Source organism: Trichechus manatus, unplaced genomic scaffold, assembly GCF_000243295.1.
Source record: "Trichechus manatus latirostris isolate Lorelei unplaced genomic scaffold, TriManLat1.0 scaffold00062, whole genome shotgun sequence".
Lineage (NCBI taxonomy): Eukaryota > Metazoa > Chordata > Mammalia > Sirenia > Trichechidae > Trichechus > Trichechus manatus.
The window spans coordinates 737671-756168 of record NW_004443998.1 but is presented as its reverse complement, the minus strand read 5'-3'; the positions used below and the strand labels follow the sequence as shown (position 1 = coordinate 756168).

The window sequence follows — 18498 nt, the reverse complement described above, 5'->3', positions numbered from 1 at the left end:
AAAGGAAAGCTGAACAGTGGTGCCGGGGGGCCTGATGAGATGTTTGTATTGTACATATTTGTGTTTATGGTGAGGCCTTGGCATGTACGCTTTGCAGTTAAGTGTTTTCTCCTTCTCTGAAAAAGCATCGCATCCATTCCAGGAAAGAAGTGGATCCATGACTCTTTTGTTGTTGTTACGTGCTGTCGAGTGGATTCCGACTCATGGTGACCCTGTGTACAACAGAACGGAACACTGCCCGGTCCTGCGCCATCCTCACAATTGTTGTTACGCTAAATTAAGCCCATTGTTGCAGCCACTGGGTCAGTCCATCTCATTGAGGGTCTTCCTCTTTTTCACTGACCCTCTGCTTTCCCAAGCATGATGTCCTTCTCCAGGGATTGATCCCTCCTGATAACACGTCCAAAGTATGTGAGACGTAGTCTCGCCATCCTTGCTTCCAAGGAGCGTTCTGGTCACACTTCTTCCAAGACAGATTTGTTCATTCTTTTGGCAGTCCATGGTATATTCAGTATTCTTCCCCAACACCAGAATTCAAAGGCATCAATTCTTTGGTCTTCCTTATTCATCGTCCAGCTTTCACGTGCCTATGAGGTGATTGAAAACACCATGGCTTGGGTCAGGTGCACCTTCGTCTTTAAGGTGACATCTTTGCTTTTCAACACTTTAAAGAGATCTTTTGCAGCAGATTTGCTCAATGCAATGTGTCTTTTGATTTCCTGACTGCTGCTGCCATGGGTGTTGATTGTGGATCTGAGTAAAATGAAATCCTTGACAACTTTAGTCTTTCCTCCGTTTATCATGATGTTGCTTATTGGTCCAGTTGTGAGGATTTTTGTTTTCTTTCTGTTGAGGTGTAATCCATACTGAAGGCTGTGGTCTTTGATCTTCGTCAGTAAGTGCTTCAAGTCCTCTTCACTTTAAGCAAGCAAGGTTGTGTGATCTGCGTAACACAGGTTGTTAACGAGTCTTCCTCCAATCCTGATGGTGCGTTCTTCTTCATATAGTCCAGCTTCTCCGATTACTTGCTCAGCGTACAGATTGAATACGTATAGTGAGGGGACGCAACACTGACGCACACCTTTCCTGACTTTAAACTCTTCAAGTTGTGCATAATATTCCCAACATGGTGTCCACCGTTCTCAGCCTGAACACCTAACTCTTCAATGTGGCAGGGTGGCACGAAAGGGCAGAAAGATCTGAGACCAGAAAGCTTGGACTTAAATCCTACCTCTTCTGCTTAACAGCTGGCTAGCCTTTCTCACCCTCAATTTCCTGATCTTCAAAGCAGTAATTGTTAGAGAAGCAACCGTAATAGCTACCACGTATCGCAGGCTTACTGTGGGCCAGGTATGGCTGATAAACAATTTATGTTAATTCTCTCTTTTAATCCTCCAATCTCAAGTGAGCTCCTTTACCTCTGGACTGGGAAGGGCATGTTGAAGTAACTCCATCAGAGACATGACAGAGGGAGCAAGCTATTGACTTAACTAACACTTGAATTTAAAAATCAAAAGGACTAATACCCTTAATATAAAAATTTCAAAACTCTCAGACCCCTATAGAAAAATAAGCAAATCTGGGAGTAAGTAATTCAGAGAAGAGAAAATACAGTAACTAAAAAACGTTTTCAACTATTTAACCTCAAATAAAATAAACAAGACCACTGTTTGCCTATCAAATTGAAAACAATTTTTTTTTCTTTAAGTGAATATGGTCATTGCTAGCCAGGATATGGTGAAGCCGCGCCATCTACATAGGTGGTGGAAATGTAAATTGGAGCAGCTTTTCTCTAGAGCAACGTGGTGAAATGTGCCAAGAGCTTCAACAAATGTTCACACTCAGCTGAGCGGGTAATTCCACTTCCAGGAACTTATGCTGAGGAAGTAATCAGACATGTGGACAAGGATTTATGTAAAAATGCTAACTCCATGTTATTTTTAACTGGACCCCAAGTGGCTAACAGTAGTGAGTAACTCGATAGGATGGAATGATATGCAACCATTAAATGCTGTGTTTTTAAAGAATATTAAATAATATGAGGAAAATTCTCACAATGTATTAAACAACTTGATCCCAACTTTCTGAAGAGGAAAAAAATACGCACATAAGATAAAAAACTGGAAGGAAATATGCCGGAATATTATCAATGGGCTTTCTCTAAGTGGCAAGATTATAGGTGAAGTTTATAGTCTTCTTTACACTTGGATGTGTTTAATGGGAGATGAGGGGAGGAAGAGAGAGTGTGGCATAAACAGTTCTCCATAACTTGATGAAATATTCATAAAGTATGCACAGGATGCTAATTAATGGAAATAGGGATATGTCAAGGCCTCCCCCAATATGTACACCTCCAGTGTACCAAGTTCATCAGGAAAGATAGACGTGGAATCCAAGGTGTGTTCACAGATTCACACCCGAGATAGGTGTTTTCTTAAGTCAAACGTCTACCAGGCCCCAGGCTAATGTTGGACACCAGCTTGTTGATGAGTGTTACCTGTTAGCACGCATCTTGTCACCTCCTGATTTTATATTTGGATACTCACTTCCACTCAACAGTTTTCTGATTGAGGAGGACGTTGGGTGAGAAACTCCTTTGTCTGTTGTATGGCTTGAGAGATAGATTCACTGACTTCACTGAATCTGCCTGGCGCATTTGAGGATTCTGAAATGAATTTGTTTGAAATAAACATGTCAAGAAATGCGGTTCTGTTTTGGCTGAACCATCCCAAGTGCCAGTCCTGCATATTTGGATGGGTGGTTTGCTTTAATTAAGGTTCCCAACAGCACAGTTGCAAGTGGTTAGTAAAATTAAAGTCATTCTTGCTTCCCTTTCCAGCCTTATGGTTACTTTCTCAGGGCTGCCAGCACAGTGAAGAATATGAAATCAGCATTACATCTGTAACTGTATAAAAGCAGTGTTTCTCTTTGTGGCTTTATTCACACACACACACACACATATGATAGCCCCTGTTAAGACACAGTTACACTGGTATATGTCCAAATGGGGGGATATAGATATAGCTGTATCTGAAGGCCACATTTGAGATATAGATACAGGTCACTGTGAAAGTTGGAAGAATACTTATAAAGCAGTGGCCAAGGGTTAAAAAGTATTAAAGGAGAATTGAGATGAGCTGTCCTTGGACTGGAAGGTCCCGATGTCTGCTGCTAGAGCCCGGACATGTGTATTTGAAAGACCCTGCGGGAGATTCTCATGCAGTCGGTTGGAACCCACTGCCGGCACTCTTAGGTGCTCCATCCTGCACTGTCCAGTACTGTGGCCACTAGCCATCTGTGGCTGCTGATCACTTGAAATGCTGCAGGCGTGACTGTGAATTTTAATGAAGTTTAATGCTAATAGAAATAGCCACATGTGACAGGTTACTACCATATGGGACAGAGCAGCTTAAACTATAGTATACTGTCCTTCAAAGAGCCCTGGTGGCACAGTGGTTCAGCGCTCGGCTGCTAACCCAAAGGTCAGCGGTTTGAACCTGCCAGCCACTCCGAGGGAGAAAGATGTGGCAGTCTGCTTCCATAAAGATTTACAGCCTTGGAAACAGTAGTCCCATACGTCAATGAAATAGAATTGAGAGTCCAGACATAAACGTACACCTCTGTGGTCGACTGATTTTTGACAAGGGTGCTAAGTCCATTCAATGGGGAAAGAAGAGTCTCTTCAATAAATGGTGCTCAGAAAATTGGATTTCCACATGCAGAAAAATGAAACAGGATGCATGCCTCAAACCATAAACAAAACAAATTCGAAATGGTTTAAGGACCTAAATGTGCAAGCTAAAACCATAAAATTTTTAGGAGAACAAGCAGGGCCAACGCTGTCAGGTCCAACTTTCAATAACAACAACAACAAAAAAAAATCCTGTTGCCGTTGAGTCGATTCCAACTCATAGAGACTCTATAGGACAGAGCAGAACTGCCCCATAGGGCTTCAAGGAGCGGCTGGTGAATTCCAGCCGCTGACCTTTTGGTTGGCAGACAAAGTCTTAACCCAGAGTTCAGCGGTTTGAACCTACCAGCCACTCTGAGGGAGAAAGATGTGGCAGTCGGCTTCCATAAAGATTTACAGCCTTGGAAATAGGCTCCAGTGGATTATCTAATGTAATAAAAGCACAAACAGCAAAAGACAAAATAAATAAATGGGACCTTAGAAAAATGAAAAACTTTTGTTCATCAAAAGACTTTACCAAAAAAGTGAAAAGACAAGCTACTGACTGGGAGAATATCTTTGGAAACAATGTATCTGACAAGAATCTAAAGCCAAATGTATATAAAACTTCCACCACTTAACAACAGAAAGACAAATAACCCAATCATAAAATGGGCAAGGGTCTTGAATAGATGTTTCACCAAAGGGCATTCAAATGGCCACCCAACACATGAAAAGATGCTTGGTGTCATTGGTCATCAGAGAAATGCAAATCAAAACCACAGTGAGATACCATTTCACTCCCACCAGGATGGCTAAGGTTTAAAAAATAAATAAATAACACATGTTGGCGAGGATGTGGGGAAAAATTGGAACCCTTATTCATTGCTGGTGGGAATGCAAAGTGGTACAGCCATTGTGGAAGACAGTGTGACAGTTCCTCAAAAGACTAAAAATAGAACTACCGTATGACCCAGCAACTCCACTCCTAGGTATGTACTCAAAAGACTTGAAAGCAGAGACTCAAAGAGACTTTACCCCCATGTTCAGTGCAGCCCTATTCACAATATCCAAAAGGTGGAAACAACCTAAATGCCCATCAACAGATGAATGAATAAACAAAATGTGGTAAATACATACAGTGGAATACTGTTCAGCCAGTAGGAGAAATAAAATCTTGATACATGCTACAGTATGGATGGAGCTTGAAGACATTACGCTGAGTGAAATAAGTCAATCACAAAGGGATGAATATTGTGTGACCTCACTTACATAAAAAGACAAGAACGGGCAAATGTATAGAGATCAGAGTTTATTAGTGGTCACCAGGGGTGGGAGGGAGCGGGGAGAGGAGGGTTAACGGTGATGGAAAAATCACATTGGTTACAGGTAGGAATATACAGCTGATTATTGTAATTGCTGTCAATAAGTTGTACACTTACAGAAGTTGAATTGGCCAAAAAAAAAAAAAAAAAAAAAGAGATTACAGCCTTAGAAGCTCCCTGAGGCAGTTCTCCTCTGCCCTGAGGGTCACCATGAGTCAGACCCAACTGGAAAGCGATAGGTATGCTGTAGTTCACTTGGGTATGAAGCTAAGTCATTTCTCCTCTGGCCCTGCGTGTTGTACATTTCTTCACCCTGGCACCTCATGCTCAGACAGTGGCTCAGAGCCCTCACGTGTAACTTCTGGGTAATGCTGGCAGCAAACATGGCTCCAGCCAGTCACATCACTACTGTCAGAGGGGGTGACACCGAAGTGACCCCAGGGTCCATGGCAGCGGGCAGGCCTGCACCTGCCACTGTGGGGACAGGAAGGGTGGGGCCGAGGTGCTGGGCCCTGTGTGGGGAGGGGCCTGCAACGCCGCCCACGGTGGGGTGGGGTGAGGGGAGGGTGTTTGTAGGCCAGCCTCACCCACCCTGGGAGGGGGGTGACACCAACCCTAGTGACGCCATGGCTCCGCACTCCCCAGTGGGAGAATCCAGGCAACCTCACGCCTTCAGGAGCCACACTGAGTCACGTGACGTGGATTTTGCCATGGAATTTGCCCAGCACGGTCTTTAACCCCCTCCTGGGAACATAAAACCATTTCTCACAGCTTCATCATCCCCAAAAGAAAAAACCAAAATCCCATTCTCAACCCTGGATTTCCAACATGCTATGTTTGGATTTTTTTTTTTTTTTGGTAGTTGTTTAATTTTTAACTAAGGGAATCATTTCTAGTCTTCTGTCTCTTTGTTTGAAGTGTTTAAAAGTTTAGCGTGGTGAGTTTTTATGGGTCTTTCATGGGGAAGCAAAGTGTTGTAAACATATCCGAATTATCACAGTTGCGTAGTTTACCAAATCCTTTTCCTATGCACACCAACCTGACTTCCCTTCAAAACATGGAACAGACGGGCCCCATTATAATTCTTCAGCTAGTCCAGATGCTGTGTTCCGTGTTTCTCACATTCTAAGCCTGGTGCAGTCAGGATAGCTCTTGAAAGGAAACAGTGGTCCCCAAGAAGACTAGAAGCTTGGTGGAGGCAGGGGCTGTCTCTCTGGTCCTTGGCTCTGTTCCATCATGATGTGGTCCCTGGCACCACAAAGAGGCTTGGTGCATACTGGCTGAATGAGTTAATGTCCTTGTCACGGAAAAAGTAGGCTGAAGGGACAATCTGGGGAAAGGCCACATTCGAGATAAAAGCCACCTGATCAGGAGAAAGTGCCCCCATGGCTGTGGTCTGCCCTATCTAGCAGGTTTGTGGGGGACAGCTACCACGCTCGGCTGCTAACCAAAAGATTGAGGTTTGGGTCCTCCCAGAGGTGCCTCGGAAGAAAGAGCTGGTGATCTACTTCCAAAAAATCAGCCATAGAAAACCTTATGGAGAGGAGTTCTACTCTGACACACATGGGGTCGCCATGAGTTGTAACAGGATCAACAGCAACTGATTTTTATCCTGCCGAAGCTCATTTAACACCACATCGTGATTCCTGTACTAGAAATCCTAAAGGGCTATGAATGGCAATTGCTTGCAGAAGTGAAATCAGTAGAACCCCAAACCAAACCCATTGCCATCAAATCGATTCCGACTCATAGCGACCCTATAGGACAGAGTAGAACTGCCCCATGGGGTTTCCAAGGCTGTAATTTTACGGGAGCAGACTGCCACATCTTTCTCCTGAAGAGCAGCTGGTGGGTTTGAACCACCAACCTTTCAGTTAGCAGCTGAGAGCTTAACCACTGTGCCACCAGGGCTCCTTGAAACCAGTAGAGACTGGTTTAATTTCAGCTCTTAGTAATTCAGACGCTTTTGTGCTGTGGCCCATTTATTTATTTTTCATCTAATGTTACAGTTTAAGGAACTTACTCATTAGGCTGCCTGTGGTTGTGATGTGTCTGCCCACTTACCGGCATTCTGTTATTTTCCTGAAATTTTAGGCACAGAAAAATGAGAGAGAGTCTATCAGACAGAAGTTGGCACTTGGAAGCTTCTTCGATGATGGCCCGGGAATTTACACCAGCTGTAGCAAAAGTGGGAAGCCGAGCCTGTCCTCTCGGTGAGTGAGTGTTCTCTCGGGTTGATTTTCTGGTATGCACCTGGTGGTTTTGGTACCTGACTACGTATACGTCTGATGAAAGATATCTGTTAAATCCTTGGGTGGCTTTTTTTTTTTCCTTTAATAATACTGCCACTTTTATCTGGGTTATAGACGGCTCCCTCCTCACCTTTTTCCCCCCCCTTTTTGGCCCATTTGCCCGGCCAGTTGAGGTCAGATTTCTACATTCCATCTTTCTCCTAGACACAATACTGATCTTGCAGTGTGATGGGGGAATCAGGCCAAACTCTTAAGCAAGCTGGCTGATGCTTAGAGAAGTGTGGCAGCCCACCAGATTTCCCATTAAGCCGTCCCCAAACATCCAGCATCACCCTCCTGATACAGTTGATTGCAATGAATACTGGTAGCTGAGAATTCCAATTCCCGCTTAGATCATTTGGTGTTTATTACAGTTCTTATCCTGTCTTCTTAGTGGCTTTTCTGTATCTTAATTTATTTCAGGATATTGTTGGTCATTTAGAAAGCTTCTAATTCCAATAAAGTATTTTAAAATTATAATTTAGTGGAGCAGTGGACCAGAGCTTTTCAAACTGTAGCATGCATATGAGTCAGCGGAGGGTTTTGTTTAATGCAGATTCTGATTCAGTAGGCCTGGGGTGAGGCTTGAGAGTCTACATTTCTAAAAAGCTCCCAGCTGATACCCAGGCTACTGTTCCATAGGCCACACCTTGAGTAGCAAGGTGATCTGCAGAATTGTTACAAATGAAAGTATTCCAGATAATCAAAGCATAGAAAACACGATTTTAATAAAGATGGTGGCAACAGAAGACACACAGTGTTCCGTGGATCCCGCCCCAGTGTCTGTTACTTCTTACTCTTCCTTTGGGTTAAGAGTAAATATATCCTGTATAAATACTAGGTATTTTTTTAATCATGTTGAACCAGATGTTGGAGACTTATATTAGCATTTATGCATTCATCCAGCCAGCAAATATCCCTCTTGTCTTCGTTCTGAAGTAGGCATTTTAATATCTAACTCTATTTTATCTTTCTTTTAGTAGCCTTGCATTTCTGTCTGATCCTTAGAAAACCAAACCAGTTGCCATGGAGTCCACGGTGATTCACAGTGACCCCATGTGTGTCAGAGAGGCACTGTGCTCTGTAGGGTTTTTAGTGGCTGATTCTTCAGAAGCAGACCGCCAGGCCTTTCTTCGAGGAGCTTCTGGGTGGACTGGAACCACCAAACTTTCGGTTAGCCGCAAGCACATACATGGAACCACCCAAGGATTCCCTGATTTTTAGAGATTTATTTAAATCAGCAAAACTCAGAGAGCAGACACGTGCTCACGTATACGCGTGTTTGCGGGCATTGTGGCTCTATCAGGACATCGAGATGGGCAGTCCAGCTTGGCCATGCTCCTCCACTGGTGCCAGGACAGTCTCCTGATAGTCCTGTGCTGCTCCCACGCGTCATTCCAGAGCTGGAACATCAGCCTTTCCTGTTGCCATTGAAGCACCACTTTCCTTTCCCGTGGGATGTGGCAGAGACAGCTCTGGCCTGGCCACCCGGAGACCTCAGGGTTAGACCTAGTCTGCTTCTAAAGTTGAGACAACAATTCACATAGATTTTCTGTCCCCATTTTTGTAAAATAAGGGGATTAGACCAAGTAGTCTCTGAGATCCCTGCTGTTCTCTGATATTCCCCAAAGTACCAAAAAGTCATCTCCCAGAAGTCCCTCCTCTCAGTTCAGCACTGTCATATCCATCTGGTACACGAGAGGTTGTTTGCTTGTTGTTTTAAATCAAAATTATACATGTATCTACTTTTGAAAGTCAAGTAGAATTAATAATAGCTACTAAACCCAAACCCACTGCCATCTAGTCGATTCTGACTCATAGTGACCCTATAGGACAGAGTAGAACTACCCCATAGGGTTTCCAAGGCTGTAAATTTTTACAGAAGCAGACTGCCACGTCTTTCTCCCGAAGAGGGACTGGTGGGCTGAAACAACCGATCTTTTGGTTAGCAGGCGAGCGCTTTAACCACTGCACCACCAGGGCTCCTTGATAATAACTACAGGCTTGTAATAATAACAACACAAAAGAGAAGCAGCGTCCCTGTTTCACCCTCCAGAAGCAATAACTTTCAACTCCTTGGCTGTTTTCTTCTGGTTTTTACCTACCGAACAACCAAACCTGTTGCTGTCGAGTCAATTCCACTCATAGTGACTCTAGAGGACAGAGTAGAAGGGCCGCATAGGGTTTCCAAGGAGCTGCCGGTGGATTCCAACTGCCGGCCTTTGGGTTAACAGCCGAGCTCTTAGCCACTGCGCCACTAGGGCTCCTTTTACCTACATAGCTTTAAAATGCTTGTTTTCATAGCTTTCCCTTTTAAATAACCATCTATTGACTACCTACTGTAGAAAGTTGGAATTTAGCTCTCTTACAACCCTTCCACACGCATATCCCCTCTCCCAGTCTCCCTACACAGTTATTTCACTATTTCAGGTCGAATACCTATTCATTGTTTACGTTATTAAAATCACGTATTATTCACAGCTGAGCCGTGTAGTACACTGTGATTACTTGTTTGTCCTGAAATTATCTCATTTTTCCTTTTGTGAGTCCATGGTTTTGAGTGCTATACTATATTCCACTGTGTGAGTATACCACAATTTATTCAGCCACTGTTCAGATGGTAGACACTGAGTCATTGCCAAGGTTTTGCTCTGTAAACAACACTGCCATAAACATTCTTGTGCACATGCAGGAGTTTCTTTTGGTATATACCCAGGAGTGGAATTACTAGGAAAATACATGAATGTTTACTTTTAGAAGAGAATGCCAAACTGTTTTCCAAAATGGTTGCAACAAGTTAGACACTCACCAACCGTGTGTAAGAGATCCAGTGGATCCATACCCTTCCTAATACTTGATATTGCCAGATTTTTAAAAAAAATTTTTTTTTTTAAATTGAATGAGCATAAAATAGTATTTAATTAGGTTTATTGTTTCCTCTTCTGTAAAATGTCTCTTTGGGTCTTATGTCCAAATTTCTATTGGATTCTTTTTTTCGTTTCTTACTGATGTATAGACGTTCTTTAAATAGTCATACTAATCCTTCATCAGTTGTATGTATTTCATATCTTCTCCTGGATTGTACCTTGTTTTTTCATTTCCTCAAGGTGTCTGATACCCAGAAGTTCTTAATTTTAATATAGTCAATTTGACCAAACTTCCCTTTTGTAGTTAACGCTTTCTGTGTACTGTACAACAAGTCGTCTTCTACCCCACCGTCCAAAGCTAGTCACCTAGATTTCTGACCAAGAGTTGAAAGTGCTGATTTTTTAAAATTCTGTACTTCACTGGGAGTTGATTTCTTGATATAGCATGGAGTGAAAGTCTTAATTTCATCTTTTCCATATTGATAAGCATTTTTTCCATCATATTTATTGAGTATTCCCTCTTTTAGTGATCTGACAGACCACCTCTGTATATCCTACACATTCGTGGGAATGCATCCTATTCCATTGGTTAGGGTTTCTGTCCTTCCACCAATCCTACATGATCGCTTCAAAATAAAACCTTGTATCTGGCCAGGCAAATACTACTTCTTACTCTTTTTCTTCAGAAATATGCTGCTTATTCTTGGTTATTTATTCTTCCCTATAAATTTTTCAATCATCTAATCAGGTTCAGTAGAATACTGTGTTGGAATTTTTACTGGAATTGATTTGAATCTATATATCAATTTAAGGAGAATTATATTTTTGTAACAGTAAGTCTTCCTATCCGTGAAGAACATGGTCTGTCTCTCTGTTTAGATTTTATTAAATATGTCTTAATAAGGCTTTCTAATTTTCCATTAAGATGTATTGCACAGCTTTTGTTATATTTGTTTCTAGATATTCTGATATTATCTTAAATTCTCTTTAGTAATTTTTTCTCATTGTTTGCTGCTGGTGTACAGAAATGTAACTAACTTTATATACTAGTCTTATATCCAGCTGCTTTTTTATCATTTGTCCTATTATTTCTAATAAAGTAGACTTGTAGGGGTTTTTTAGTAAACAGTGATGTCATCCGCACATAATAACAGCTTTATTTATTCCTTTCCAATCCTCATGCCTCTGGTATCTTTCTTTGTCTTACTGCACAAGGTAGGTATCCTAATACATCAGTGGTTTTAAATAGTAATAGTTGGAATCCTGAGCTCATTTCTGATGTTGAATAGAATACTTATGATGTTTTCCATTTATATGATATTAAATTTATATTTCCTTTAATGATTCTCTTCATTAGGTTAAGGATATTCCCTTTTGTTTATAATTTACTAAGAGTTTCTGTCATGAATGGATATTTAACCTTATCAGATGCTTTTTCTACATCTGTTCAGATGATTGTGATTTTTTCCTATTTTTCTATTAATGTGGTGAAATACATTTATAGATTTTCAAAATTTGGACCATCCTTGCATACCTGGTATAAGCCTAAATTGATTGTGAGGTATTCTCTTTTTCCAGACAGTATTGAGTATGATTTATAATATTTTGTTTAGGATTATTACATCTATATTCATGAATGAAAGTGATCTGTTATTTTCCTTTTTTATAATATTTTTGTCTGGTTTAGTATCAGGATTAAGCTGGCTTCAGAAAATGAGTTGGGAAACACTCTCTTTTATATTGTCTAGGAAAAGTTTGAGTAATATTGGAATGATCTGTCTGTGGGAAGTTTCGTACAACTTACCTGTAAAACCATCTGGGCCTGGTGTGTTTGCTTTAGCAATTATTTCCCTTTCTTTAATGACTATATAAGATTGTTCCAGCTTTTTATTTCGTCTTGAGTCAGTTCTGATGAATTATAATTTTTCTAGGAAAGTGTCCATTTTCTTTACATTTTCAAAATTTTTGGCATAATATTTTCTCATTTCACTGAGGGAATTAATTTTAGTTATTTAAAATGTTTTCTTCTGATCCCTACATTGTCCATGCATTTTCTGAGTATTTTTTGTTTGTTTTTGTGTTCATTAATAATTAAGAATAAGGCACTAAAAGCCGTTAGTAAACTCAGTGAGTAAATGGGGCTTGTTGACATCCATCGTCTCCTCAGAAAGACCCTCCTTGACCAACCTGTTAAAAATAAACACCCAGCATACCCAGCACTCTTATCCTGTTTTTTTTTTTTTTTTTTTTTTCCCTCTTTATGGCTCTTATCACTACCTGACATTGTATTATATGTATTTTAATTAGTTTTTTTGTCTTTCTGTATTGCTAAAATGTAAGCTCCAAGCGAGCAGGTCTTTTTCTGTTTTGTTCACCGCCATAACCATTTCTTAAAAGAATGCCCAGTCAGGAGCCTGGTTAAGAGCTTGACTGCTAACCGGCTGCTAACCAAAGGGTCGGCAGTTTGAACCAACAGCCATCCCTTGGAAACCCTGTGGGGTTGTTCTACTCTGTCTTATAGGGTCACTATGAGGTGGAATCAACTTGATGGCAGTGGGTTTGGCAGCGGGTTAGTACCTAGTCAGTCAATAAATATTTGTGAGTGAATGAATGGTGAACTTCAGTGTAGTTGAAGTTGAAGGAGAAGCACTGGGAGACCCCTGCCCAGAAAATGCCTCCCCGTTCCTTCCCTTAGCTGCCCCTCCCCTTCACTGCCCTCTCCACCTCTCCCCTGCAAGTCCCTGAGACCTCCCGGAGATTCTTCTGGCAGAGCAGATTTTGAAAATCACTGAGTCATCTACCCCCTTTGGAGACTCAGATATCTAAATACACATGTATCTCACAGTAGCTCATGACAAGCTGAGCCATAAGGAAGAATATCTTGTTCTTTCAGAGGTTACATCTCCACATTCTGGGATGAGATCATCCTCCGTGAGAACATGATGACTTTCTGGATCTCCTTGTGATTATGGTTAATAATGAGATTAAATGTTTCTAAGACATACCATGTTATCCCTGTAAATTTAGAATCTGCAAAGAATGACCGTCATCCCCCATTGGTAATGAGGCAGAAGAAAGGCCTTTGGACATGTTCATTTGCAATTGAGCCACCATATTCCCTGTCCCTCTCTGGATCAATTGTTTTCTAATGTAGTTCAATCCCTGAACTTCTTCATTGAGCTGGAAATGCTGTTCCCCTTGCTTACAAAAGTGCTTGAGGGTCATCAGAACTTTGAGGTCACCAGTGTATGAAGACCTCCGGACACACCAGGGCACATGTGTTGAATTCATTAAGTATGCATTAGGGTTTATGGGAATCAGAACCAGATAGTCTTATGTGACTCTACCACTCAGAAGAGCTAAATGCTCAATTTTAACAGAGACTGAGGACTTAAAATTAATTAGCCAAGTACAGTAAAACCTTCGGAAGCCAGAACCTGTGTAAGGCGGAAACCTGTCAGAGAAGGAAAACGCAAACATTTTCCACTAAAACAAGCGTTAGAGAAGTGGTAAGACTGCACCCTGTCAAAGGCAGAAAACGTGCAAGACCTGGAAAACAAGGCAACCGTTGAGCTCCAACTCTCACAGGTTTCACCATAGTGGATTCTGAAATGCAGAGCTTACTTTTAGGGTGGGGCCTACCCAAGTGAGTGGGATCTTTGGCAGGATAATGGAGCTCTGTTTATGTTCTTAAAAAGGCGTGCATTTACCTATAAAAGTTAACATTATATGCATGATGTAAATACAACCAGAATGCTCCTTAGAAGCAAGAATCACGAGACTACATCTCACATACTTTGGACATGTTATCAGGAGGGATCAGTCCCTGGAGAAGGACAGCATGCTTGATATAGTAGGGAGTCAGCAAAAAAGAGGAAGATCCTCAACACGATGGATTGACACAGTGGCTGCAACAATGGGCTCAAACATAACAACAATTGTGAGGATGGAGCAGGACCCGGCAGTGTTCCGTTCTGTTGTGCACAGAAGCGACTCGATGGCACCTAACAACAATATGCATGAAGTGAGAAATTACCAAGTAGCATGCAAGTCTGGAAAGACTGATCTCTAAGCTGCCGTATTTTTCGCAAATAACTTGCCCACGTAAATAATGTGTCCACGCATGTCACATGCATAGTGTGCCTAGGAAAACGGTGCACAAGGGAGTTACGCGGTTGGCAGAAAATGTACAACATGTGTGTTATTTGCATAAAAATACGGTACCTGTGAGTGTAAGTCCTTCTCAGTTGTCCACGGGGTTTTCAGCCCCACCGAGTTATTGCAGACAGTGTTGTCTCCTAAAGCGCTTTTTAAAAGTGACAAGCTGTTAAATGATAATCTCACAAAGACATTTCATGCCTAATACTGCAGCAAAAAAAAAAAAGTTTGATATGACTTCATAACTCAACTAATTAAATTTGAAATCTGCAAATACAGGAAGTGTAAGTTTTTTCTTCAAAATTCGCTAATCCACACGTAATCAGCCTGTTCAAACTGAGACTGTGGCCTTTATCATTTTTTTTTTCTATTTAAGAAAGTTTCACTGAAAAGTTTTTAAAAGCTTAATGGGAAACAAGAAAATGATCTATTCCTGAAATAAGTTTTCTAAGAAATACTAGGTTTAGTTATATTCTTCGAAAATAAATATTCCTTTTCTTTTCTTGGAGCCCTGGTGGCACAGTGGTTAAGAACTCGGCTGCTAACCAAAAGGTCAGTAGTTCAAATCCAGCAGCTGCTCCTTGGAAACCCTCTGGGGCAGTTCTACTCTGTCCGATAGGTCACTATAAGTTGGAATAGATGACAGCAGTGGGGTTGGTTGGTTGGGGTTTTCTTTTCTTACTAAAAACTTTGCTATCAAAGTAGTATCTTTTTTTCATTGACCAAATTAATCTTAAAACCAGTTAGCGTTATATTTCAGAGTGAGTCTATATACTTTAGTGTTACTCAAGGAATGGAAACTGGCGTGGCTGGCTTTTATGGGGACTCAGGACAGACTGGCAATTAGTGGTAGAAATCTAGGAAATTTTTCGTTTTCGCAAACATTGCAATGTGACATGACATTGGGGGGCAAAACTTTCTCTACCTTCTCCACTGTGTAACCACAGAATTAATCTGATTCTGGCCTCTCTTCTCACCGTACCCCAAGGGAGATTTTACTTCCATACTTACAGATATAAATAAAATCCAATACACTCTTTTTCATAAAGTATGCAATGAATGGTATAGCCTAGAATAGTCTATACCCTTCTCTCCAAACGCCATGAATATTACAAAAACCAGAAATTCCCCAGGGAAATTTTGAGCAGCTGGTTTTAATAATGATTACTGTTTACTTATACAGCCATTCCAGCCTCCCCAAATCAATGTCATTTGTTTCTTGTCCTTGTAGATTTATTGGTGAATGGCTAAGACAAGACCAATAATAAGCACTCACTACCTCCTTTTGTGTTTGGGCTGGGAGGAGAGGGGCACCTTAGCCCAGGGAGCTGTACCAACTAGACAGATAACACTGAATCTAGAGAGATTTGGAAGAAATAAGATTCACAGGAGCTTTGAATGTGAGGAGCCGAGAATCTGTATATAAAATCTGCCATGGACTCACAGGTCAAACCGACATCATTTTGCCAGGAAAGTGAATCATCCTCTTGTTTCTAACAGTAATAATTTTTGCATAATTTCGTGGAAGAAGTAAATAAAGTGGTCATATCTGTCCAGCATTGGGGAGGAAAGAGGTTGCTTATTAAAACGTAATGAAATTTGCTCCCTGTGGTATCTTTCTTGAAATAATAGACACATACTATTTATAATAATTAAATAGGCACAACCTATTTATAACGTGCAACATATGTTTTAAACTTCATATCAATCTGTTTCATGCATAGTAATAATTTGCTTAGAAAACCTCTTCATATAAGCAGTCCAAAGGTACATTTCTTTGTAAATGGTAGCTTATGAATTCTTTTTTTATACTATTTGAAAAGTTACTGGGTAGTCTACAAGACAGCCTATCTTTTTTTATGCTGTCCCTCCAAGGATCACCTCTAGTGTTCTAAAATATGACACAATTTCCAAAATGAAGCAAGATTTGAAGTGCATGTTTTGAGGAGTAATAAAATAAAAATGGCAAAATAAATTTAATTATGTAAGCAATTCTCTTTCACGAACCTGAAAGAAAAGCAACTTGGTATTTGTGAAATTTTCTTTGTCTAATAAATAGCCTCACTTTACAATAATGCCAATAACCCCAGTTTAATTAGGTGCAATTAATTTTGTGCAAGTGGAATTTGACATCTTGCTAGCAGCATAAACAGCTGTACCCTGTCTTATGAATTTTTTTTTATCACCAGTGAGAATTCAATTGCCTTAGCTACTGTACAAGGGTGGGAGGCTAGGAGAAAAAGTCCACAGGGCTGCATTTTATATTTAAAAATGGCTCCAGTGGACAGCTGAATGTTTAATTAAAAGAGCTTCTAGGAATTATTTTTCATTGGCACATTGTCTTTGACAAGCTGTCATGACTTTATTACTGCAGTTTCCACTCCCTTGGACAGTGGTCCTCACTTGTGTCTGCACACACACAGCTCATGTCAAGACCAAGTCCCTCTGGGAAGGCACAAACGCATTAGCTGCTGCTGGGAAACACCCTTAGCGGCTGCAGGTGAGCTGTGTCATCGGGAGGTTTAGCGCAATCCCTTTTTTCAGTCCTGTTGTAAAATTTTCTGTGCCCCTCAAATTGTTCTCATGCAGATTATCATGTGCATTTAAAACTCATGGAAAATATTTCTGATGAAGACAGGAACCCTTATGTATTGCAGTTTACAATTGATTATGAGGGGGGAGAAAGGTCAAATAGCCATAATTTTAAAGCATTTTTTTGTTATTGTTGTTTGTTTTAAAGTGGTAGAATATTTAGACATAGTTTTAAAATATCAAACAGTACAATTGAGAGCATCATGAAAAGCTTATCTCCTCCACATCCCAGTCTCCTGGTTTCTCTCACCAGAGACAATCACTGCGTCCACGTTTCTGTTTGTTCTTCCGCAGGCTATCCTGACACAGTACGTCTGCATATATTGTGCATCTGTCGTTTCCCACTTAGCAACACACTTCAGAGCTCTTTCCAGATCGGTTCATTAGGAAGGCAGTGTAGCATGGTTAGGAGCAGGGTCTTGGGAGGAAGAGGGTCTGAGTTTGAATCTTGACTCTGCCACTTAGTAGCTATTTGGCCATAGGCACAAAGGACTTAACTCGGGGCTCAGTTTTCTCATCTGTAAAATGGCACCATAACTGTGCCTACTTCACAGGATTACTGTGAGGATGACACAGAAAGCGCTCGGGAGAGTGCCTGGGTCAGAGTCAGTGCTGTGCCAGTGCGTTTGCTGCTATTATTGTTTTTACCATTTTCATTGACTCTTATACACCATTGATTGTAAGACAAACTGTTATGTATCACTAAATAAGAAAAACTATGTATTACTATGCCTCCTTATTACTTAGAATTTTTATTTTAGTTATAGAAAGAATCACTTTATAGACTTATTTGGATAGACTTTTATCCTATATCTCTTTTGTACATATAAAAAAAAAGAAAGAAAGAAATGAAATACTTTGGCTAAAGTAGTCCTAAAACTTTTTCACATTCAGAATCAACTCACTCTTCAACCACTTTCCCTCAGGTTGTCAGTGCCCTGCTTTTTCCACAGTACCTCCCTCTGTGCCATTAGTTGGTTGCTGTGCCCTGCTTTTCCCACAGCATCACCCTCTGTGCCATTAGGAAGTTGTCAGCACCTCGCTTTTCGCACAGCATCACCATCTGTGCCATCAGGAGGTTGTCGGCACTTCACTTTTCCCACAGCATCACCCTCTGTGCCATCAGGAGGTTGTCAGTGCCTCGCTTTTCCCACAGCATCACCCTCTGTGCCATCAGGAGGTTGCTGTGCCCTGAATTTCCCACAGTACCATAATCAGTGCCATTAGGAGGTTGCTGTGCCCTGCTTTTCCCACAGCATCACCCTCTGTGCCATTAGGAGGTTGCTGTGCCCTGCATTTCCCACAGTACCATAATCAGTGCCATTAGGAGGTTGCTGTGCCCTGCTTTTCCCACAGCATCACTCTCTGTGCCATCAGGAGGTTGTCAGCACCTCGCTTTTCCCACAGCATCACCCTCTGTGCACAGCATCACCCTCTGTGCCATTAGGAGGTTGCTGTGCCCTGCATTTCGCACAGTACCATAATCAGTGCCATTAGGAGGTTGCTGTGCCCTGCTTTTCCCACAGCATCACCCTCTATGCCATCAGGAGGTTGCTGTGCCCTGCTTTTCCCACAGCATCACCCTCTGTGCCATC

At 41.3% G+C, this 18498-nt stretch overlaps 1 protein-coding gene across 1 annotated transcript in view; it reads left to right on the top strand.

Moving 5' to 3' along the window:
- SCHIP1 (schwannomin interacting protein 1) overlaps positions 1 to 18498 on the top strand; it is a 70983-nt gene that overhangs the window by 27224 nt on the left and 25261 nt on the right. Inside the window, exon 2 of the mRNA XM_004379155.1 lies at positions 7090 to 7208. Within this exon, the coding sequence (XP_004379212.1) occupies positions 7090 to 7208 (119 nt within the window). The remainder of the gene's footprint in view (positions 1 to 7089; positions 7209 to 18498) is intronic.